This window comes from Eumetopias jubatus, unplaced genomic scaffold (genome assembly GCF_037043125.1).
Source record: "Eumetopias jubatus isolate StellerSeaLion01/CBP00866 unplaced genomic scaffold, mEumJub1_p1.0 scaffold_5, whole genome shotgun sequence".
Classification (NCBI taxonomy): Eukaryota; Metazoa; Chordata; class Mammalia; order Carnivora; family Otariidae; genus Eumetopias; species Eumetopias jubatus.
In genome coordinates, this window is record NW_028274811.1 from 58,925,834 (window position 1) to 58,951,365 (window position 25,532).

At 33.7% G+C, this 25,532-nt stretch overlaps 1 protein-coding gene across 2 annotated transcripts in view; it reads right to left on the reverse strand.

Annotated features, from left to right (window-relative positions):
- AP3B1 (adaptor related protein complex 3 subunit beta 1) overlaps window positions 1-25,532 on the reverse strand; it is a 259,009-nt gene that overhangs the window by 122,804 nt on the left and 110,673 nt on the right. For both annotated transcript variants that reach the window (XM_028114478.2, XM_028114479.2), the window contains exons 8-14: window positions 20,677-20,832; window positions 16,366-16,463; window positions 15,244-15,298; window positions 15,085-15,156; window positions 12,797-12,859; window positions 9,671-9,803; window positions 3,669-3,778 (exon numbers count right to left, since the gene is read on the reverse strand). In XM_028114478.2, coding sequence (XP_027970279.1) covers window positions 3,669-3,778; window positions 9,671-9,803; window positions 12,797-12,859; window positions 15,085-15,156; window positions 15,244-15,298; window positions 16,366-16,463; window positions 20,677-20,832 — 687 coding nt within the window. The remainder of the gene's footprint in view (window positions 1-3,668; window positions 3,779-9,670; window positions 9,804-12,796; window positions 12,860-15,084; window positions 15,157-15,243; window positions 15,299-16,365; window positions 16,464-20,676; window positions 20,833-25,532) is intronic.

Consider the following 25,532-nt stretch of genomic DNA (forward strand, 5'->3'; position numbering starts at 1 on the left):
TCCTTCCTGCTCATTATTTTGGAAGAGTTTGAGGAGGACTGGTGTTAATTCTTTCTTTAAATGTTTGGTAGAATTCTACTCTTGGTAGGCTTTGTGTTTCTAGAAATGGCATCCATTTCTTCTAGATTGTGTAATTTGTTCACATATAATTGTTTATAGTAGTCTCTTAAAATTCTATATATTTCTGTAGTATCAATTGTAATGTCTCCTCTTTCATTTCCGATTTTATTTATTTATTCTTTCTCTCCCTTAGTCTAGTTAGAGGTTTGTCAGTTTCGCTTATCTTTTCAGAGAACCAGCTCTTAGTTTTATTGATCCTTTCTATTACTTTTCTGGTCTCTATTTCATTTATTTCTGCTGTGTTCCTTCTTATTTTCCTCCTCCTGCTGGGTTTGAGTTTTAATTAAATCTAGTTCTTTGAGATGTAAAGTTAGGTCGTTCTTTGAGATCTTTCTAATTACTTAATATGTGTGTTTATTGCTATAAATTTTCCTCTCAAAACTGCTTTTGCTGCATACCATAATATTTGATATGTTGTATTTTCATTTTCACTTATTTCAAGATAATTCTTTTCTTTTAACTTCCTCTTTAACAACCCTATTTGTACACCTTTTCACTTTCCTCTTATTGTTGATTTCCAGCTTCATACCACTGTGGTCAGGAAAGACAGTTGGTATGATTTTAAGCTTCCTAAGTCTGCTAATACCAAATGTACTCTCTTAATACCTACACCTCTCATACACAGTCTCTGAGAAGTCCTGGCTTTGATAATTAGAATCAATAATAAGAGTAGATATAAAGACAAAGGAACTCTAGTGAGAGACTTGGTGGGAGCTCAGATGTTAACAGACTCCTGTGAGTCTTATTCTTAGCTTTAAGATACACATATAACTGCCCTGCAAACTTTACTAACACCCCCAGGGAAAGAAAATTTTGCCACCAGAGATATTAAATATTGGTCCTGATGCAGGCTCCAAACCTTGCCTTAAACCACACAAATATAATCCCTCTGAACAGACTCAGAGTATACGTAGATACCCCATCTTCAAAGAAGAAAATAATGTATTTCCCCCCTAAACTATAACCCTATTAGTTATAGAACATTAGTTTTAAACTTTAACCAACAAAGAAAAAAAAAAAACTTTAATCAACACTGAAGGGACGGACATAGTGAAGGGCAAACACAATGGAAAAGAGTTTGAGGAAAAACCAGAAAGAAGCCATGGAGAATGTTTCAAAAGGGAAGAAGCAGTATGTGAAGTCAAATGCTAACAAAAGATCATGAAAGACATCAACGGCAAATTATCCACTGTGTTTAATAAGAAGACAGTCAATGACCCTGGAAAAGGCAGTGTTAGTGGAGTGGTGAGGAGTCAAAATCAGACTGACACAGACTGAGGAGTCTGAAAACAGGAAATAAAATTAGAAAAAGAGAATGAAATAGGACCTAAATAATAATGACAGGAGACACCTATATAGTACCACTATGTGCCAGGAAATATTCTTAAGAGCACTATATATATTAACTAATGTAATATGTACAAAATATCAGGGTTTTTTTTGTTTTTGCTTTTTATTTACTATCACCATTTTAAGATGGGAAAAGTATGGAGATTTTAATGTAAAAGCACAAAGTGGGTAAGTGGTGGGACAAAGATTAATATTTATTTTTTAATTTTTTAAACACAGTTTCAGATTTCTAGAAAAGCTGGAAGAATAAAAAGAACTTCTGAATACTCTTCACCCAGATTCCTCGTATGTCATCTAACTACAAAACTACATTTGCTTTAGTTTTCTATATATACACAAATACTGTTTTCTAAATTGAGGAAAGTTGTAGACTTACCCTTAAACATCAAAACACTTCATTGCAAACTTTGTAATAAAAGGAATGCTCTTGTATTGCTACAGTAAAATGATTTTAAAATTAGGAATTTAAATACTGAACCAATACTATTACCTAATGTACAGATTTTAGTGAGATTTTGCCAATTATCCCTACCAAATCCTACCAAATCCGTTAGAGCAAAAGAAAATCTAAAAATATGTGGTGCATAGAGTTGTCCTATCCTTTTAAACTCTCTTAATGGGAAAAAGTTCCTGAATTTTTCTTTACATTTCATGATATTGGCATTTTTAAAGAGTACAAACCAATTATTTTGTACTATATTCTCATTTGGGTTCGTCTCATGTTTCTTGATTATATTCAAGTCATTCACTTTTGGCAAGAATTCAACAGACCTGATGCTAACTTCTATTCACTATATTATATCAGAAGGTGTTTAATCCCATTGCTGGCAATGTAAACTATGTTCATTTGGTTCAGGTAACATCTGCAAGATTTCTCCTATTGTAAAAATCAAAAGTCATTAATTTATGCTTTGTAATTAAGTATCTTATGAGGATATACTTTGAAACTGTACAAACATCCTATGACTACTCAACTTTCACCCCCTACTTTTTACCATTTGTTAATGATTCTTACCTCAATCTATTATTATTGTGATGGCTTGCAAGTGGTGATATTCTAATTCCATCATTCCTTCCACATTTACTAGTTTTGCATTGTAAGAAAGAGCTTCCCTTTCTCATTCATTCATTCATTCATCCATCCATTCATTCATTCCAGTGTGGCCTCAACAGATTCTTACTTTATTCAATAGGCCATAATCCTTTTACTATAATTTATTTTGTTTTCCAAAGTGGCCAGTGGTTGCCCCTTCAAGCTGGTTTTTGTGTCTTTTTGACACATCTCTATCATTCTGTGAGCATCTCCTTGCTATTTTTGCCCAACAAGATGTTCCAAGATCATCTTGTTCCTTCCTTGCCCTAGTTCTAAAATCAGCCATTTCTCTAAGCAGCCCTGGTTCCTTCAAGGGGTGAATGAAATTTAAAAACCAAGGTCTACCAAAAAAAGAAATGCAGTTACTACATTCTAGAACATGCACAAACCTTGAGAACATGCTAAGTTAAAGAAGCCAGATACAAAAGACCATTTGATGATTCCATTTATATGAAATGTCCAAAATAAGCAAATCCACAGAGACAAAGTAGATTAGTAGCTGACAAGGGCTGGAGTAAAGGGAGGATCAGTTTGAGCCATGGGATTCTTTTATTGGAATGATGAAAACGTACTGGAATTACACAGTAGTGATGGTTGCACAACCTTATGAATATACAGAAAAGTGCAAAATTATATGAGTACGTTTTATGGTATAAAATTATATACCTCAATTAAAAAAAAACAAAACAAGATCTAGACACTAGGTGTGCTCATTTGTATTGGGCATTACTGCATGCAGACCCTCTCAAAGAAATAGAGGTTTGTATACTCAACATATGCATTCGTATGTGTACACATAAATGTGTGTAGACACACATACACATGCATTTACATACACACACGCATCTAGAATTTATAAACCCATGAAGTTCACACTGATATCTCCATTTCCAATCTAACACTGCAGCATTTATTGCATCCTTCCCCTTTTTCAGATTTGTAATTCCCTTCCACAGCACTGTAAAATCTTAGAGCCAGGATGTGAATCCAGACAGTTAAGCTCTCTTAGCCACTATATTTTAAGATGTCCATTTATTTCCACAACACTATAATTTATTGACTAAAATCCAGTTAAATTCAGAAAGATCTCTTAACTGGTACTCACAGTTATACTGTCCAAGAGTTTAGCCATATGTTTAATAATTTCACCATGTTGTACAGGTTGCATTTGCAGTAATTTCTTAATAACAACCACACTTTCAGCAACAACTATTTCTGAAAAAGAGAGATTATTCATATTAAATAGGCATAATGCAATTCAAATGCAATATCCTTGGTAAAATATGAATTTAAGTCAGCAAAATATTCTACATGTCTCAAATAACTAGGTGAAAACCATAATCACGAGTATATTTCCAAACTTTGGGGGTGAACACTGTCTTAAGCAGAGGAGTATACTTTAATTTTTAATTTCTAACTTCTGTTGTTGCCTCCTAGCTTCTGATATCCCCTTCCATTAACTGCCTCTTTGAGTCAGAAAAGCAACGTGAGGTTAGATTTTGCTGCTCGCCATAATGTTCAAGTGTCTTTGGCTTTTAACTATAGCTTTCAAATAGTTGATTCCTACCACATAGTGGTAATCAAATAGTTACCATATGGTTCTTTAGTTTCTACCAATTACATAGTGGTAATCAAACACCACAACCTAAATAACTTTTTTTCCAATTCTAAAGAAAACAGCAAACTAAAACCAAAAATTTCCTTAAGTGATATGTTCAGAAAACAGTACTGAGGATCATTAGTGCTAAGAAAGGTGTTACTATAGAAATAGCACTGACTTCAGAGCCAGAAAGAGTGGCCTTATGTGCTGGATTGTCTCCATTTGTCCAGTGAATGCACTCTGTCTTTCCTGACTCATTCTGTGCCCTTAGAGGCTGACCTCTGCAGATTGCATCAACCAAACTCTCTTGTTCCTGGCTTCCAGCTATGGTTAGCTGATAGGAAGCCCCAGCAGGACATCAAGGGGCAGGAGGACAGACTATTTGCTACCCTAGATCTCTCTACTGCCAGGTCTCCCGAGACCTGGCAGTGTGCATTCCTCTACTGATAGTTTCAGTTCTTCTGAATGGCTCTTGCCTACTGAGTCTGGTAAGTGCTCCCACTCCTCACACCCCTTCCTTTCAATTCTAGATATGCTAAAGGGGCTTCCCAGGTCGCTAGCCTATTAGCCCCAGGATGTTATATCATACCTTCTTGATTTCTCTTAATCCTGCCCACATCTTATAAAGAGTTCCTTCATTAAATTCTCTTCAATCATCCCTTTTAAGTGTGCCATCTATTCTTGCCAGGGCTCTAACTAATATAATAATTGGTCCTGGGAGTGGCTCCAAGGAAGCAGATCCTGAAACTGGGATTCTGAGATTGAGTTATCACACTGAAGTAGCTAATCACTGGTCCAGAGTTACATTTTTTGTGGCACCATCAGAGAACTGTAATCCAAATAGTCAGAGCACCTAAACTTATGGAATGAATCTTACATAAACAATTATTAATGCTACTGATGCCAAATAAATAAGTCTACAATACCTCTACTTACTATTTTGACATTTTTTTATTAATAGGACTTCCTGGACATTAGAGATTCCCCTGGCATAGACTACAAAGTTTTATTTTAATATTACACTGGAAATACCATGACTTGTGTTATTATTCTTTTCTTTGAAGTATATTTTCTTATCTAGCTCCCTTTAGGAATACAAGTAAAATTTTTATCATTTTAATCATTATTAAACATACGTGTTTCAAACTATCTCTTTCTCCAGTAGAATGACAAATTGATGGTTATACCATGCTTTAGTTTATGACATGATAAATATTTCTTTCTCTATAGTAACATATGGTAGGTACCGTATTCTCATTATTTTAAAGATGAAGAAAGAGCAATGTACTAGCATTATATGACTTTGTCCAGAATTCAGAATGTACCATTTCATCTCTAAATTCTAAGTTAAGAGGTACAGCTATTACTTATATAAAGACCACTGCTTTGAGCTTTGATGAAAACAAAGATTAAGATCCTGACTTTGCCAAACCTATACTCTAGTAAGAAAAATTAAAAGTAATTACTATGCAAAGTAAAATATGGTAAGTGTGCTTTTAAGAATCCATAGTATAAAATTTTTTATTTTTAAAATATATTATTGCAAAACTAGACCAAGAAAAAAATATTGTATAATTTTAATTATACACATGGAGAGGCAGCATTGGCTACAGTTGAAAAATATATTTGGCATCATTTATCCTTTGATGCTATATTACTTTCCTAGTGTTATAAATTACCACAAACTTAGTGGCTTAAAACAACATAAATTCAGCATCTTACAGTTCTAGAGTCAGAAGTTAACAGCTTAGATCTTATGGGGCTAAAAGCAAGATGTCAATAGGGCTACCTCTCTATGGAGGTTCTAGGAAAAAATCCATTCTTTGCCTTTTCCAACTTCTACAGGTTGTCCACATTGCTTGGCTCAAGGCCCCGATCTTGCAATGGCATCGCTCCAATCTCCGCTTCTGACATCTGACTTTCTTGACATCTCTCCCTCCCTCAAAAGGACCCTCTTGATCTCCATCTCAAGAATCTTAGTCACATCTGCAAAGTCCCTTCTGCCATGGAAGGTAGCATATTCACAGGTTCTGGGCATAAGAAACTGGACTTCTTTGGCAGGGGTCATTATCCTGCTTACCCCAAGTACCCTCTCATCCCTTCACGTAATTCCACCCTACTTTTCCTTTATGCTATCTCCACTTTTTCAAAGACCACAGGACTGTGGTGCTGCTCTACCAGAAGCACAAAATGATCCTGTGTTCTGGACCTTTCCTAACTTCTTCCTTGTCCTTAATAAAACTTAAGGGTCCTTACTCAAAGAAATACAGCCTACTATTTTTTTCAATTTAACTTTATTTTGGTAAGAACACTTAACATGAGATCTACCCTCTACCAAACTTTAGTTACAACACATTATTGTTGATTATAGGTACAATGTTGTACAGCAAATCTTTAGAGCTTATTCAACTTAACTGAAACATTATTTTTGCTGTTTAGTAATTCCCTATTTCCCTTTTCCACCACCCCTGGCTACTGCCATTCCACTCTCTCTGATTCTACGAATTTGACTATTTTAGATATTTCACACAAGTGGAATCATTCAGTATTTGGCTTTCTGTGGCAGATTTATTTCACTTAGCATATGTCTTCAAGGTTACTACAGTCTACTATTACCCTCATTTTGCAAATGAAGAATCTGAAGCACAGGGAGATTGTGTAATTTATTCAAGGTAACATTAACGTTCAAACATAGGTAGTCCAATTCTGCATGCAAGCAGATAGCTCCCAACAGAGTAAGTGGTCAATACACAGAAAACTATAACACACTTGTTTTATATTACTTCTCTCTTCATTAGGCTGAATGAGTATCTTATTCCTCTACCCAACATTTACTAAATACCCCAATGTATTCAAGTTCTCAATAAATGTTTACTAAATTATATAAAACTAAACGAAACAAAAAATAGTCCTCTGCCCCAATCCTTTTAGTTTACAGTAGACGGTAAGGTTATTCAGACAAGCAAATTTTGCTAATATGTTACCTGAAGTAAATTACCTTAGAGAATTAAATTATGCTAAGCCAAATGAAATGCAGATTTCTCATAAAGGTCCTTGAAAAATTTGTCAAATTAATCTCAGATAGTGATATTGAATTATTTTAGGCAAGCTTCAAGTCTGCCTAGAAAAGTCCTCTCCATGTCAAGAAGGGAGAAGTCAATTAACACTTAAAAAACACACACACAAAAAAAACCACAGGTCTAAAAACAATGTGTTTAAATATATGTAAAAAACAATGGAGCCTAAATGCTGCCCCTAAGGTTTTAAGATACATTATCTGAACAGATGACCAGATATTTGTATTGACATAAAATCAAGAATCACAGATCCTTAGAGCTTTAAAAGATCCTATAGAAAGATCCTAAAGAAACTGAGGCCTCATTCTAGATATCTATTCCTAAGAGCAGATCTTTTAATGGAAGAAAGGAGCTATGTGGTCAGGATTGACCATTTAAAGTTAAAAATATTATTACCTTCTTTAATGCTACTGATTTTAATATAAATATTCTCCTTATTTGTTTTACTACTTTTAATGAGGTTTCCAAACTACAAAAGTATAACTCATATGAAAAAGAATTAAAGAATCGGAGACTACAGGCTAGTGATGATTATGCAACCCAAATCTGGACAATACAATTTAAGTTTCTAAATATTCAAACTGCAGGAAAAAAAGCCATTGTTATAATGACGGTTTTGATTTACCAAAAACAAAAGCCTAAACATCAAAATATCAGAGTTTAAATTAGCAAATCTTCCTACTTTTAAGAGTGAATATAGATTATATTAATATCCCATCACCTAATTACAAAACAATCTATTCTTCCCTTCAAAGTGCTACCAGAGTAGAATATTCATCTTTTAAATCAAAGTCAATAAAAAAAATTTTTCAAGAAATTAATACATTACAAAACTAAAGTAGAGATAATTCCTTTACAATCTACAACTTGAAAATTTCACATGCGAAAAAAGGTCAAAAACTAAAATTCAGAAACCTTGAATATATTTCGTATTTAAAAGAACTAGTGAGTATTCTAATTGTAGTACTTTTTGTATGCAATAAAATTTTAAAAGAATGATTACCCTGGTAAGTCTTGGTTCATAATCTTTAATGTTCTGGAAATATTTTCCCAAGAAATGTGTCATATATAATTGAATAGAAAATCATTATTAAGATACAGGAAATAAAACATGTTTTTCAAGTCCCATTTTAAAATGTGACAAAGAAATAGAGACAAAAAGGATGAAAGTAGAAACAGGTAAAATGAATGACATTTAGCATCCTAATCTCCTCTAGTTACCTTCTACAGTCAAATATTTTTAAAAAAAACAACCTATTTCCTTGATAATTTTTGTTGCCACTTAGTTTTAATACTGCATGTAGAAAAATGTTCTAGCCATCATATTATCTTGAGTTTACAGGATTAAAGTTTCTAATTTTATGTTCAAAATAAAAAAAAATCACTCTTAATTGGGCTAAATTTTGTTTTAGTTTTTTCATTAGAAGTAGTTATCACAATGGTATAATTTTCTAAAGAGACCTACATTTGGGAATTGATAATTAGGGATAAGAGAGTAACTGTAGTGAAAATACAAGTAATATAAATAGAATATAAATATAATCAATTTTCTTATGTTTCAACTTATGTTTGCTATGTCCTATATGCTTATGTCTAAATATGACATAATTATACTTAGAATTCCACAAATCATTTCAATGATTTTACACAGATTATTGAGATTTTCCTAAAAAGAATCTGTTTTAATCAAATATATAACAAAAATCTTCTACATAAATTATTATAAAGGTGAAAGTTGACTAATACTAATCTTTCTCCAAATGGTTTTACTTATTCTAAAGCCATACCACAGAAATAACTGACACTTTACCACAGAAGAGTATGAAATCTAGATTACGCATTTTACCAGTTATCACCTATCCAGTTTTACAAAACGTTTAGATGTTGTTTGGCTTAAAAACACAAAGCTGTTGCAATCTGATGACTTTTAAATTGAGTTTAATATCGAATATAAAATTATTAGATGAGTTTCTGCAAAAAAACTTTGAAGGTACATAATAAACATACTTTTTTGATCTAGCTACTTCTCCATGTTATAGTCATTTGCCTGCTTTTAGCACCCTCTGCAGGTGAACCAATATTATACATGACTTATATGTCACTAAAAGTAAAATAGAACCTTTGCGGAAAGGGGATAATGAAGGTGATTAAACTGTGAAGAAATAAACAAATTACACTTTCTCAGTTCTATTTAGGAAATACTGTTTGGAAGTTTATTATCTAATTTACTAAAACAACACAAAAGTGTGTGTGTGTGTGTGTGTGTGTGTCTTTGTATTTCAAGGATAAAATGCTACTCTCATCATGACCATGCTACTGACATACAGGAAATACTAAAATGCAATGTTAAAAAATGTTACAATTTGAAGATCATGCCAAGAATACTCAAATGATAAATTACTTGAAAATAAAATGAAACTGTCAACTTACCATCTCTGTTGGACAACAGACATACCAGGCCGTTGAGGCATGTATCAGTGACTTCTGAGATGTTGGTTGCACATCTGCCTATAGTTTGAATAGTGGCTGCTGCGAACTGTTTATCCTGGCTTTTCACATAGGTCTAAAAAAATATTTCAATTAGTTTATACTTTGGTACCATCAAGTGAACAAAAAGGTATATTAAGCTTTATCAAAAATACAAATTTTATAATATATAATATTCTCATTTATATGCACAATAGGTCCAACTGATGACTTAGCTTAATTTAATTTAGTTTTTTTACTTAAAGAATGTGCCTATAGAAGAGGCACATTTTCAAGCCAGGTTCATTCACCTGTGGCCACAGAGGCTTGTGACTCCAAAACAGATAGTGGGGAGCAGTCACCCAAAGACAGCAATTAGTTTAAGTGCAAGGTTGAAAGAGATGATGAGAACTCTCTCTTTGGAGGTTTCAGTTCATTTAACCAGCAGCATCTGTGAATCTATGAAAAAAAGGGTTGCTTTTTCAGAGACACTAAATCTAAAGTTGGAAGAAGAGGAGGAAAAGGACAAATACACTAATGACAAACATTTTCAAAATGTTATCTGAATGGTGGTAAAACTATACAGCTACAATGAGCAGTATATCAGTAAAGACTTTAAAAAACTCAGTTTGTAACAAATTACCATACTTTTGAAATAGATTTTCTTTAAAAGAATGTTTTTAAAAACATACTGTAAACTATGTGTTTATATAAACTTAAAAAGAAATCACTGATTTAACAACAGAAAGTTAAAGGATCTTTACAAAATTTAATACAGCCCTCAAGAATTTCACTTTGATTATAACTTTCCAAATTTAAAAACTGAGCTTTTGTTTACAAAAATAAATATACTTTAAATATGCATATTTATATTTATATATCATAATGTATGCAAACAAAATTTAAAATCCCATTTTCAACTGCATTTTTATTATTTATTTATTTATTTTTAAGTAGGCTTTATTCCCTATGTGGGGCTTGAACTCACGACCTTGAAATCAAGCGTCACATGCTCTACTGACTGAGCCAGCCAAGCATCCCTCGACTGCAATTTTTTAAAAAGATTCCCAACCTCAAAAGAGACATACTTAATGTAGAATTAACACTATGGTTATTTAATGTGCCAAAAAGGATGTACATTTAAATGGTGCCAAAGTGACAAATGGAAGAGACAATCTAAGAATATCTAAAATCATACAAATTTTGTGAGAATAGTACCAAGAACAGGATTAAATACTGAAGAAATAAGTTACACAAATTCTCTTAGTTCCATGGAGGAAAGATCAATTGTATTTAAACCACTTCTCAGTTGATGACCTAATTTCCTCACTTAGAAAAAATATGTCTTTAGAAAAATTCTCTATTTTACTCAAAAAGTTATTATAAGTAAGCTGTACATACCTATAAACATAACTCATAAACCACAAAAATGAGGTATAAATATTGACAGTGATAAAAGTGGATAAAGAAAGACTGTATTAGAAAGTCTAACTAAACGATGGACCTTATTAAAAATTCTGATACTCGCAAACAATGAATCATGGAACACTACATCAAAAACTAAAGATGTAATGTATGGTGATTAACATAACATAATAATAAAAAAAATTCTGATACTAATTGAAATGGCTAGATCACCAATATTTTGAAATAGGTCCAATGTGTCGCCTCTGTATAACTAAACAATGCCATAAAATTGCCTGAGATTCACTGCCTACATCCCCCACTAAATCTGACCTAAGCAGGAAGTTGATACCAAAAGGACACCCAAACAGATTACCTACAATAAGAAAAGGGACAAACACAAACACTGAGACAAAAATTAAAAACTTAAAAAAAAAAATAAAAGCAAACTTATAAAAATGACGTAAAAATCAAATCCAAGCAATGTTCTATAGCCATGGATTACTGGATAAAAACTTGAGATACCCTATATTTTCTGGCATATATAAATATAAGATGACTGGGTATCCAAAACACCCTAATTTTTTAAAAGTATTTATTTATTTTGTGGAGGTGGGGCAGAGGGAGAAGGAGAGAAAGAATCTTAAGCAGGCTCCACACCCAGTGCAGAGCCTAAAATGCGTCTCCATCTCACAACCCTGAAATCATGACCTTAGACAAAATCAAGAGTTGGATGCTTAACCAACTGAGCCAATCATCCTAATTTTACAACCTAATTTTACAAGGAATTCTTCTAGAAAAATACACAGCATGACAGTAGAGCAATCCAGTTATAAAATTAAAAATTATGGACATGCTATAATATTCTACTACTCCTGTTAAAAGTATAAGATCACACAGTTAAAAAAAATACAATATCTATTTAGCTAAAATGAAATTTAATATGGGTATAAGGGAGGATTATAGCAACAAAATAAAATCTGTAAAAGTTGGGAGTTAACAAAAACTGTGATTTCTGTATAGTGTGTGGTATATTTTTACTAAGAAAACTGCTGATGAGGTACAAAATTTATACCCTCTACCACGAAGTCTCCACAGCTGAACCCTCCATCTTAAAGGGCATATATCCATGAGATGATTTTTGAATAATATTTTTTAAGGGTGTGTAGCTGGCTGGGAGGCACCTCATCCTTAAGGGTTAATGGTTTTAAAAAGGACAACAACACAAAACAAAAACAATGATAAAATCATGACAGAAGCAATTTTAGACCAAAAATACATAAAGCTATCTAAAAGAGTAATAAACAGGATTAACTAGGTAAGAAGTGAAGCCACTTTCATGAATGCAGAGTATGGAATGGACTAGTGATGATGACAGCACAGAGACATGGAATCCTTACCAGTAACATAATTAAAAAAAACAAAAACAAAACAAAAATAGTTATAACCCAGTCTTTCAAATTCTATGAAAACATGAAAGGGACTACTATTTCATTTCCCTTAAATTTTAAATTTGTACTTAATGTCTATTCATGAAAATTTATAAATTTCTTAGTTCTCAATTTGTCCCAAATCACTGTTTTACTTAACACAATTACCTATTTGTAAATTGAGGAAGATGTATATTTGACTGTAAACTAAACAAATGTTTTAGAAGTTATTTTATAATCAGCACTGCATACATACCTGAAATTCTCGGAGAAGAGTTGATATGTTGGCTTCATTTGCCAAGTTTGTCAAAATTTCAAGCTACAGTAGAAAAAAGAGAGAGTAACATTGTAAAACACAAAGAAAAAGGATTAATTTAATAAAGACTAGGCATTTAATAGAAAGGTAATTTTTTTTATTAACATACAACGTATTATTTGTTTCAGAGGTACAGGTCTGCGATTCTTCAGTCTTACACAATTCACGGCGCTCACCATAGCACATACCCTCCCCAATGTCCACCACCCAGCCACCCCAATGTCCATCACCCAGCCACCCCATCCCTCCCACCCCCCACCACTCCAGCACCCTCAGTTTGTTTCCTGAGATTAAGAGTCTCTTATGGCTTGTCTCCCTCTCTGGTTTCATCTTGTTTCATTTTAGAAAGGTAATTTTTGTTTTTAAAAAGTCACACTGTTACAAATGTTGTGAGGCATTATGCCCTTCTGATAAATTCTGTCTTCTTAACATCTCCAAATAGAGAACAGGTAATTACATAATGGTTAAAAACAATTAGGAAAAAGAGAATCCTACATTTTCCCTGTTTGTACCCAACTTTACAACTTATATCTAATTAACCTGAACAATTTAAGGTAGTTTGGCACTTTTTTTTCCTTTATTAATAAAGTTAGAAAACAACTTGCCCTCCATGTAATACCTCTGTTTTCCAGATACCAATTAATTCTCTTGATTTGTTCTCATTCATCCTACCATCCCAAATACTCGGGACATTTTAATTCTCTCTTCTGGATTCATAGTTATAAGAATATACAATTAAAAGTCTATCTTCAATAGGCTCACTAAAAAAGTTTCAGTTCTTCCTCATAAAAAATATTCAAATAATCTGAAGGAAAGCATGAAAAAGGAAAAAAGGATAGGACAGACAGAAACCAGAACACAGGATGTATGCGTGGGACACACAGTCGTATCAGAAATTACATTAAAAATAAACGGTCTAAACACTCCAATTAAAATGGATAGATTGCAGAAGTTCTTTATATATTTTGAGTACTAATCATTTTTCAGATATATATATTGGGAATATTTGTTTCCCAGATTACGACTTCAGTTTGCATTTTATTTTGATGAAAACATTTTCATTTTTTATATAATTTTTAAAAAACAATCTCAAACATATAGAAAGGGTAAAAAGAACTATTTTGATGTGAATCATCTGAGAGTTGCCAATCTGACACAGATTGCTTCTTCATCCCCAAATGCTTCTGTGTATATTCCCTACAAACAAGGACATTGTCCTAGAGAACACAAGAGAACCAAGAAAATCAAGAAATTACACTTTTATACATACATCCATGCAATCCTCACTCCCTTTTAAGTTTCATTAATTATCTCAATAATATATAATAAAAGGATCCAATTCAATATCAGACATTGTATTCAGTTTTATCTTTAGTCTCCTTTGGCCTGAAAGTTTCTCAATCTTTCTTTTGACCTTCACAACCTTGCATTTTTGATGACTGCAAACCAAGTATTTCCGAAAATATCCTACAATTTGGATGTGTATTAGATTTCCTTACAGTTAAACCCAGTTTCCATGTGAATAGCCAATCATCCCAATATAAGCTGAAAAGTGCATCCTTTCCACACTGGTTTGTAAGGTCTCCTCTATTATACAGTACGTCTTCATATACGTGGATGTCTCCACGCTTTCTATTCTATCCCACTTATTCTTCTGTCTAAATATCACATTATTCTAATTATCATAACTTTATATCCCTATGTTCTCTAATGTAGTTATTATTCCTTGAACACAACACTCTTTCATAATCTGTTAGCATAAACTGCTCCTTTCTCCTACTCCAAAACCCTACAACCACCTCCCATTCAATCTACCAAGAACAAAAAAATTCACAAAAATATTATTCTTTTAAGATCCACTCAAACATCAACTTTTCCACAAGTCCTTTCTAAATCCTAGAGAATTAACCCCATTTTTTGGTTCTGCACAGTACTCAATTCAAATCTCTATAATATCACTTAAAAAACACATAGTGCTGAAATTATCTGTCTGTCTGTGCAGTATACAATGGGTTATTCAAGGTGCAGGTAGCATGTATCAACTTTGTATTATTAGGATGCAGCAGTGACTGGATATAATAATAAAGTTTAGAAAGTATAAAGAAAATCCCTAAATGTATCTGTGTTTTTGAAAAAGCAGGTCTCCATTTTGCAGATGCTAGAAGCTACAGCAATATCTTCAAAGTAAAGATGTACTAAGGGTACCTGAAAAATAAAAGCATGCGTACCTTCAGTGTCTTGATCATAGTAGGATCAGTTGACCGAACATAGAAACTCTTCAGATAAGGTTCAAACATACCCTAGATTATAAAAAGAAATATATAAATACACTTTTGGTACTAATGCATTCATTTCTCTCTTGGATTATGTGTTTACTATGTACATACCTTTCTTTGAATTGACATAGTTGCTATGTTCTGTAGGACAATATATTGCACCTCCCTAAAAATTAAAGGAGAATTCTCATTGGATATATTTTCCAATTAAGTATCTTTATGTACACAGTATATTAAACAAAAAAATCAGCAGTAAGTTTCATACTGAATTCAAATGTTAAAAAGGTTTTAGTAAATGAGATATTTATGTCTTCTTTTTAAAAACATTTTCCTATGAACTACTTATAAATAAGATTTGATTCATCATGATTAAAAGTTAAAGCCTATTTTACAATACTGTATTCCTAAGATGTAAAGCCAATACTACAGCTACTCTGAACACATGCAAGGAAGATATTCTTAGGGCTAACAGAATAAACATGACCATAGCATTAACATAAACTCTTGATCAGATGCTCATTGTGTCACTCAGTTCTGACCAGAGTGAAAAGATAGATTTAAAAAAAAAAAAATTCTGTTATTTTATGTCCAAATATCTAAGGTAGAAGTGAATCTGGTATAAAGTTTCATGTGAAAGATGCATTCCAGAACCTTCTGACAACCTTTGAATGAGTTACAGGAAAGAAAAATTAATGAACTGAGAAAAAGGAAAAGAATGACCATGTATAAAGACAGGAAAGATCAGGAACACAAAGGCTCTCACTAAGGAACGGCAAAAGTCAGTCTAGGGCTAAGTAGCTGTGGCACTAAGGTCATGTTACAGGCAAAAATAAACATGCATTTTTCCCCCAACTCTATTAGCAGAAGTAAGCACTCAGTGAAAGAAATATTAAATTTAAAGTAACTAATTATAACAAAATTTCAGGGTAAGCTAAATAGCTGAAACTATGTTGTAATTCTTAAAACACAGAAAACAAAACAATGACAAAAATCTGATTTTAAACATTGCCAAAATATTTTCAATCTCTTTGGGCTTGAGTTTAAAAGAAATTTTATATTTATCACGAACTTAGAGATAAAATGTGTAAAGGCTTGTATGATGATCCCTTAAGTATGAAATCTTATAGGTAGAACACATAGTCATGTAATAAATGTCTGAAAGACAGATTATATTTGTTCAAACATTACTTTTGAAGGAATACAAAAGAAAAAACAAATAAAATCATGACCTACCTATTACTACGAAGTAAACGCACTAGTGATTTAGAAATAATGCCAACTTCAGACTTTGGTGATATGTGCCAATACAGCTGAGCAACTGCCATTACCACCTAAAAGATAAAGCATGAAAACAGCAAGAACTATAAACATGGGAGCACTCTACAGTTTCAAAGTACATTCTCACATATTGTTTACTCCTACAAAAGTCCTATGAAGTAAGATGAATATGTTGTTACCCTTCGAAGCAGGATGAACAGTGTCCTCCCAAGAATTCATGTCTACCCTCAGAATGTGACCTTACCTGGATAAAAGTCTTTGCAGATATTATTAAGGTAATGATGGAGATTGAGATCACACTGGATTAGGGTGGGCCCCAAATCCAGTGAGTGTCCTTATAAAAGACAGAAAAGAACAGACACAGACACAGAGAAGAAGCCAATGTAAAGATGGAGGCAGAGTATATTCCCTGGAGTGATGAATCTATAAGCCACTGCGTGTGGAACTGCGGGCAGCCACTAGAGACTAGCAAAAAGCAGTTTCTCCCTTAAAGCCACCAAAAGGAACCGACGATCCTTTGATGCCTTGATTTTGGATTTCCACTTTCTCACTAAAAAGTGAGAAAATACATTTCTGTTGTTTTAATTCACCTGGTTTGTGGTAATTTGTTATGACAGCCCCAGGAAATTAACACATCCTTGGAAAAGAAAATAGATGTTATCAGAAAACATGTTAAATGAACTACCCAAAGTCTGCCAGTCAGTGCATAGCAAAGCTTTACATAACACTCCAAACCCCAGGTTCTCCTTAACACTGCTGCTGTTGCTCTGAGATTGGGAATATTTTAAAAGTTGTAAGTATGCTTTTCCAAATGAAGCCTAGATACTTCTGGAAAAGTAACAAGTAAGCTGAAAATGTTAAAAATGAGTACACTAAAATTATAATTAAATGAACTCTACTACAACAATTAATCTAAAAGAGCAGCATTTGAAATAATCTTTTTTTTCAAAATGCAGAACCTTAAAAACAGTCTTTGCTTCAAAGCCTGAGAACTTCTGTCATAAAATAAAAGATTTTTTTACTGTTTCCCCTACATGCCTCTATACTTAGATCCAGAGATCAAAAGTCCAAACTGAAAAGTGATCCAGTTTAACCTGTGACAAATGCACAGAGAGAGCTATAGTAGTTATATCATCTTGACTTTAGCTCAGAAAATGTATTAATACTACTTTACTTCTGCTTGTTCTGTGAAGTGCTAACAAATATATGGCAGGAGTTTTATATATGTTTAAAGAGCATACAGCAGCTGAGGGTGCTTGAGATAAAAGGAGTTCCTTCCAAAACTAGGAAACATTTTTAAAATTTTTTTATTCTCTTTATTTTCAAGAAACATTTTTTTAAAAAATACAGTTCACAGAGTCCCAAATTTACTGTTGTTTGGCACTTTGCTGTATTTTTTTTTTTTTTAACAAGGCGGATTTATAGCTTTCAGATATTACTTGGGAATTTGAGGAACCTAAGGATATTTTTTCACTTGTGATCCACAAATACACTGTAATTATAGAACAAACTTACCTGAATTTAAAATCTTGTAAAATAAGGGAGCCTGGGTGGCTCTGTCGGTTAAGCGTCTGCCTTTGGCTCATGCATGATCTCAGGGTCCTGAGACTGAGCCTCATGTCAGGCTCCCTGCTCAACAGGGAGTCTGCTTCTCCCTCTGCCCCTCCTCCTGTCTCATGCTCTCTCTCTCTCTCTCTCTAGCTTGCTCTCACTCAAATATATAAAAATATTTTTTAAATGTTAAAAAAATTTTTTAAAAAAATCTTATGAAATAAAATCTCTATGACTGACTTAATCTACAAGTAGGTGATAGTCATTTTTACAAATCTTAAAGCATACAGTTGGCTAGTAAGTATTAGTATATAATAGAAAAGAAAGTGAAACTTAATTGTAATGTATTTTACAGAAATTAATTAAGCCCCTTTCTATTAAAAATAGTCCAATGCTACTGGCAAGAAGGTAAACTGTACTTTCTATACATGTCAATGTTTTTAAGATTCTAGATGCCACTCAGTACGTCATCTCTTCTAATATATTAATTAGGGCACTCCCTCAAGCCCACAAGGGATACATACTCTTCTTTCCCCCTAGTATTTACAAATCTAAAAGTTTAAAATTTCTTCCATAACCAGAATTTGAAATTTATAGTCTAATTTGTAAAAGCCAAGAGGGAAATTCCCATATCTCCAAAGTCCAAAATGACTAAAATATACAAATAGATAGGCCTTCTACAGTTGAATCATGTGCATTGATGATGAAGTATATCCTATAAGCACTTTTCTATTCCTACCTACTCATACCACTGTCACCTTATCTACAGTTAGAACAGCCTCCCGACACTCTGCTGCCAATGTCCCTTATCTCCAATTCAACCTACACAGCACTGACCAAGTTTCCTGAAAAAAATTCTCAAAGTCTCTCCTTTAACTGTAAGGCTAAAAGAAGGAAACCTACTCACAGTCCTTCAAAAGTCAACCTTTATATGTATTTAGCAGCATCAAATTAGCAGGATAGCAAAATATATTGGGACAAAAAGTAAACTACCTTTATCTGGTACACAATCAAATAAGTAGGGAATCAAAACACACTGGGGAAAAAAATTCAAACTACTATTTGTTTCACCATTCACGAACATTTTTGATCAGTAAGTATTTGGACTATAAAAGCAATTCCCAAGACAAAGATAAATAGTGAGTCAATTATAAAGAGAGTTTTAGGTGACAAGTTACAGCCACTTAAATACAATCTGGCTAAGATGGGCTCACTGAAATATAACCATGTTTTACAACATTAGTCAAATAGCATTTTTTTATTACTGTGTATGATTATTTAATAATGATATAGAAACTAAATTATCAGGTATAAGATAAAAACTTCTGCTAATTATTAAGATACATAGGCCAAGCTCTAAGCTCTAAATTTGCAGGCATCAGAAAACTTAAAATAATTCAAGTAAAATTCCACATTTTCTAAGTTTTTATTAACTGAACAGAGCAATTCATTAAGAACATTTTTTAAATTAAAAATATTAAGAAAATGTTTTACTTGACTCCATCAAATGTTTAGATATAACTTCCAGTAAACAGGTAACACAGAGCACAGAAGAAAAAATTAAACAGCACTATGAAGTAAGCAAAGCGAAAACCCAGAAGAACATTTTGTTAAGACTTGAGAGGTTTAAGAGCTTTAACAACCAGGTACTATAGATACGGTTTAGATTGCCTATTTATAAAAGATAATTTATCTTTTTATTTATTTTTTTTTAGATTTTATTTATTTATTTGAGAGGGAGAGAATGAGAGACAGAGAGCATGAGAGGGAAGAGGGTCAGAGGGAGAAGCAGATTCCCTGCTGAGCAGGGAGCCCGATGCGGAACTTGATCCCAGAACTCCAGGATCATGACCTGAGCCGAAGGCAGTCGCTTAACCAACTGAGCCACCCAGGCACCCCTATAAAAGACAATTTAAAATAAATTGGTATTAAATGAGATGAAATTTTACTGAAAAAGAGAGGACTATAGAGTAGGGAAAAAATGGTTAAAAAAGTACTACGTACAGTATGATTTTTACCTTGGTTTAAAAAATATGTATGTGTAGACAAACACACATGCGAATATATGTATATTTATGCAGGAAAAGGCTCTGGCAGAAAATGCATCACGACATAACAGTGATTTCTGAGTGATGGGAATATGATGTTTTAATTTCTTTAAAGTTTTGCTAGTACCTATTTCCTAATTTTTTATTGTGCGCATGTATTCTTCTAAAATATAAAGTGTATTTAAAACAAAAAGATGTAAAACAAAAGAAAACAAACTCAGGACTCAAATGAAAATGATTTTTAACTGCTATTCCTACCAGTTAAAATTTATTAAGTATGTGGCGTTATGCTAGACACTTTCTTTATATCTTAAGTCTCTTAAAAACTCTTATTAGGTTCATCTGCATATTATGGAGATTAAATACTCTCAACTACAACCAAGTAACAGACAAATACGCACTGTCTTCCAATCCAATGAGAAACATCTTGAGCTCATATCTTAGGAAAAGCCAATTAACAAAACCACAAAAAAGTAAATGAAGTCCAGTAGGCATGTAACTACCAAACCAAGTAATCTCATCAAACCTGATTTTTTGGTGTATGATCAAATAAACAAACAAATAAATGCTCCATTAGCACACTGAAAAACTGTTTACTGAACTTACATATACTTTTAACCATGTTTAAAAAATCCATAAATTATTTCTCATAAGGGTTTTAACATACCGCTGCATTCCTGCTCTGAAGCAAAGGCTTTGTATTCCGAATTAAAAGTCTATGATCTGGGTCCATAGTATATGGCTTCTTCCTATGGTCAGTCTTTTCCTTCTGTTCATCATCAGATTCATAGAAATTCTTTTCATTGTCTTCTAAACCATCATCCTGTAAGAAATACAAAGAAAACTTTTTAACACCTATAATCATGATAGTATTTTACTGTAGAATACCACTGTTGAAAGGAATTTGAAAATATTATGCTACCTGTATAAAAGAAAGGCCTTGCTTTTTCTCTTATTTTATAACAACATAACTGTCCTTTAGTGCTATAAATAATACTTCTTTTATATTACATAGTAAACCTCTGAAAATATTAAATCCCCATAGATATATCCATAGCTGACCAAAGGCAAAACTTGACCATGAGACTTTACCAAAGAAGATTAGAAGATTACTTAAAACCTGAGAACTATTTCCATATATTATCAGTCACTCTGTAATTGGATCAATGGATCAGAACAAAGAGAACTGTTTCAACTGCAGCATGCATAAAAGAAATCATAATAAAACTTGACAGGTTAAAAACTAGTGATTAAGTACATCCCTGTGTTGTCAAGAAAGACTCAGTTTGATACTTAATGTATATCCACAGGGGGTGATTCTATATTTTTGCTTTGTACTTTTAATTTGAATTCATTGTTATCTCCGCCAATAAAATCTGCCTAGAGGCATTTAGTCTTAAATATAAACAAACAAAAAGCATACAAAGACAATAATTTCTACCTAGATCCAATTCAAGGGCTGTTTAGAGGTAATTTTTATTACTAAGTACCTGAAACATACTTTTCACTTCTGAAAAGATGGAGCAGATGTACTTTTCCCTATTCCTCTATGTACAACTAGAAACAGGAGACATTATATATAAAATAAACTTAAGGAAAGGCAGAGAAGAAAGACTGGATATGGACCTCAGGACCCAAAGAATGAAACAAGAGAAGTTCCTTGGGTTTTCATTTTTACCACATATATCAAACACTGAGAAACTGAGTTCTAGAGAAGCTGGTAAGCCAAAAACACCAAACACAGATAAAACAAACCCTCCAAAAGCCTACTCTCTGTAGCCAAAAGGACCAAGAAAAAGAAAATCTATAAAGAGATTTTTTAGAAAGTAACTATTCTGGTACAGCTACCAATACAGAAAAAACTAAGGCCTTATTCCTAGCCTCACCAGCAAAGGCTGATGTGGGAGCCTAGATTTCCAACCTCCCCATGCTATAATGGGATGCCTCAATCATCCCATTGGAGTGATGTCAGAAAAGGCCGCCATAGCCAAGACTTTAATTCCCACCAGGAGGTAACACAGCATCCCCATGGTGTCAATGAAGACAAGGTGGGGAACTTGCACATCTAAGTCTGCCCATCAAGAACAAAGTGACCTTATCCTTTCCTACTGAGCTAGTGTAAAAATACTGAGTGGACACCCAAGACATAGCACCACCACCCAGTGGTAATAATGACATCAGTGGAAGAAACATGTGGAATAGTAATAAGCCATTTCTATCCCTCCCACCCTCACAACTATCAGGAGAGAATTACTGGGGAGCCAGAAATCCCGCAGTCACCCACAGTAACAGTGATTTCAACCTCCCTGACGTGTCAATGGAGGCTGAGTGGGGAAACTGGACTTCTACCATAACCTGGCAGTAATGAGGCAACATGTACCCTCCACCTTTCCCTAATGGAGTGGTATCAAACAAACCCAGCTAAAACAGAAGATCTGAATAAAATCTAGAATCTCATAATATCCAACACATCCAGGTTTCAATAAAAATCACTCATCATTCCAAGAACAAGGAAGATCTAAAACTGGATGAAAAAAGATAACCAGTAGATGCCAACACTAAAACAGGAATATTAGAATTATCTGATTACAATTTTACAGCAGCCATCATAAAAATGCTTTAATGAGCAACTAGGAACATCCTTGAAAAAACAGAAAAATAGAAGGTCTTAGCAAAGAGTTACAAAGTCTTAAGAAAGAAACAATATATTTAAAAAACCAGAAATGTTACAACTGAAAAATACAAGAATCAAAAGTAAACAATAACTGAGATCAAAAGCAGTATTAAGGGGACAAGGAAATCATCAATGATCTGAACCATAATAAAATATAAATTGTCCACTCAGAACAACAGTGAAAAAAACAGACTGAGGACAAAGAAAAAAACAAAAAGAAAAACATCCCACCTCCACCAAAAAACCCCCAGAACTTAGGGGACTTGTGGAATTATAACAAAATAACATCTCTTGTCATCTGAATCTTGGAAATAGATAAGAAAAAGGGTGGGGCTGAAAGAGTACTCCAAGAAATAATGGCTAAAAAAATATTACATTTGGCAAAAGAAATAAAACTACAGATTGAATAAGGTGAATAAACCCTAAACAAGATAGACACAAAGAAATCCATAACAAGACATATTAAGTCGAACTCCTGAAAACTAAAGACAAAGAGAAAAAAATCTGGAAATCAGCATGACAGAAATGACACTGGAGACGATGTGGTAATGAATCAGAGTGATTAGCGATGAAGATAAAAATATAAGATAGGTTCAAGAACTACGCAGAAGTTGAAATCAATAGGATGCAATTAGTGGATGTGAAGGATGAACTAGGAGCACTTAGTAAGGATGCCCCCATTCCCAGCTTGGATAACCAAGCAGACAACGATGTTACCAAGGTTAAGATAAGCTTGTTAAGGGGGGGAAAGAATCTTTTTCAAGGCTTCTTGCTGCTATACAAACATCCTTAAAAGATAGTCCAAAACAAAACTTACCAATACCTTTACTCAGAAGAGCTACAAAAATGAAGAAACCCCATGAAGAACCATTTCCCAGTATTTTCTTTTCTTTTTTTAAATTTATTTATTTCAGTGAAAGAGAGAGTATAAGCAGGGGGTGAAGGAGAGGGACAGGGAGAAGCAGGTTCCCTGCTGAGCAGGGAGCCCAATGTGGGCTATGACCTATAGGTGACTAAAAACATCAGAGGTGAAGTTAGGAGGAACCTCACACCTGAAATGCATTCAATTCCATGCCTTGTCTGCATCTGAGACGACACATGACTAGGCCCTCCGGGCAGATGTACAGACAGACTGCGGTTCTGCTGGTACTGGAAAGAGCCAAGGAGACAGAACTAAAAACTGGAACTGTGAGACAGCAGCTAATTCCAGAGGAAAAAATCCAAGAAAGATAGTCCTGGAGAATGCCAGAGAAAAAGGAATCTTTTTTTTTTTTTAAATGACTTTATTTATTTGAGAGAGAGAGAGAGCAAGTGAGCAGGCACAACAGGGAGAGCAGGAGAGGGAGAAGCAGGCCTCCCGCGGAGCAGGGAGCCCAACGCAGAGCTCCATCCCAGGACCCTGGGATCATGACCTGAGCCGAAGGCAGACGCTTAACCAACTGAGTCACTCAGGTGCCCCCCAGTATTTTCTTTTGTTCATGACTGACCTGCCCCTATTTCTAAGTGAATGCCCTTTCTATACCTTCACAAATTCCCCTTAGGAAAACAAAATGTATAATTTGCGATCTCTAATAATTTTTACTTCAACATGGTAGAGAAGTTTTTAAAACAGTTATATAACTAAGTAAAGAGTGTTTAAACTTGACACCAAAAGCACAGTTCATAAAAGGGAACATTAATAAACTGGAACTCAACAAAGTTAAAAACTCTTGCTCCATGAAAAACTGAAAAACCCTCTTAGGAATAAAAAAAATTCTAGACTGGCAGAAATATCTGCAATCACACATATAACAAAGGACTAGTATCCAGAATATGAAGACAAGTCCCAAAACTCAACAGGAAAAACAACAACAACAACAACAATTAATTCAATTTAAAAAAGGGCAAAAGGTACTGTTAAGGACTGAACTGTACTTCCCTCCAAATTCACATGTTGAAGCCCTCATCCTCCAAGTGACTATATGCCAAACTAAGGCCTTTAAAGAGGTAATCAAGTTTAATTGAGACCATCTGGGTGGCATCCTAATCGAACAGGACGGGTGTCCATACAAGGAGAGAGAGAGACACCAATGGTGGCAGAGAGAAAAACCCACGTGAAGACACATTCGAAGACAGCTGTCTGCAAGCCAAAGAGAGACAGCTCAGGAGAAACCAAACTTGCCAACACTGTAATCTTGAACTTCCAGTCTCCTGGAAGAACTGTGAGAATGTCAGAAATAAATATCTGTTAATTTTGTTATGGCAGCACTAGCAAATGAATACAGATTTCAATAAATAATTCACCGAAGGACTTATAGCAAAAAGCACATGAAAAGATAAAACTTCATTATCTATTAGGAAAACAAAACTACAGCAACATATCACTACACACGTATCAAAATGGCTCTCATCTTATATATAAAAACATACAGTGAGAACACAGAGGAAAGAGATCACTCATACACTGGTGGTGACTGTAAAAGATTACAGCCACTTGCAGTTTGGCACTTTCTTACAAAACTAAACTTGCAATTACCATACAATCCTGTAATTGCACCCCTGGGTATTTATCCCTGGGAAACAGAAATTTATTCTCATACAAAAACCTGTACACAAGTATTCATAACAGCTTTATTCCTATTAGCCAAAATGGAAACAACCCAGATGTCCTTCAATGGATGAATGGTTAAGCAAATGGTAAAAAAAAAAAAAAAAAAAAGAAAAGAAAAAAATGGTTAAATATTTATGCCATTGGGATACCACTCAGAAATAAAAACAAATGACACACACAACAAATCTGATTAATGTCCAGATAAATACGATGAGTGAGAAAAATCCTAAAAGGTTATATACTGTATTATTCCATTTAT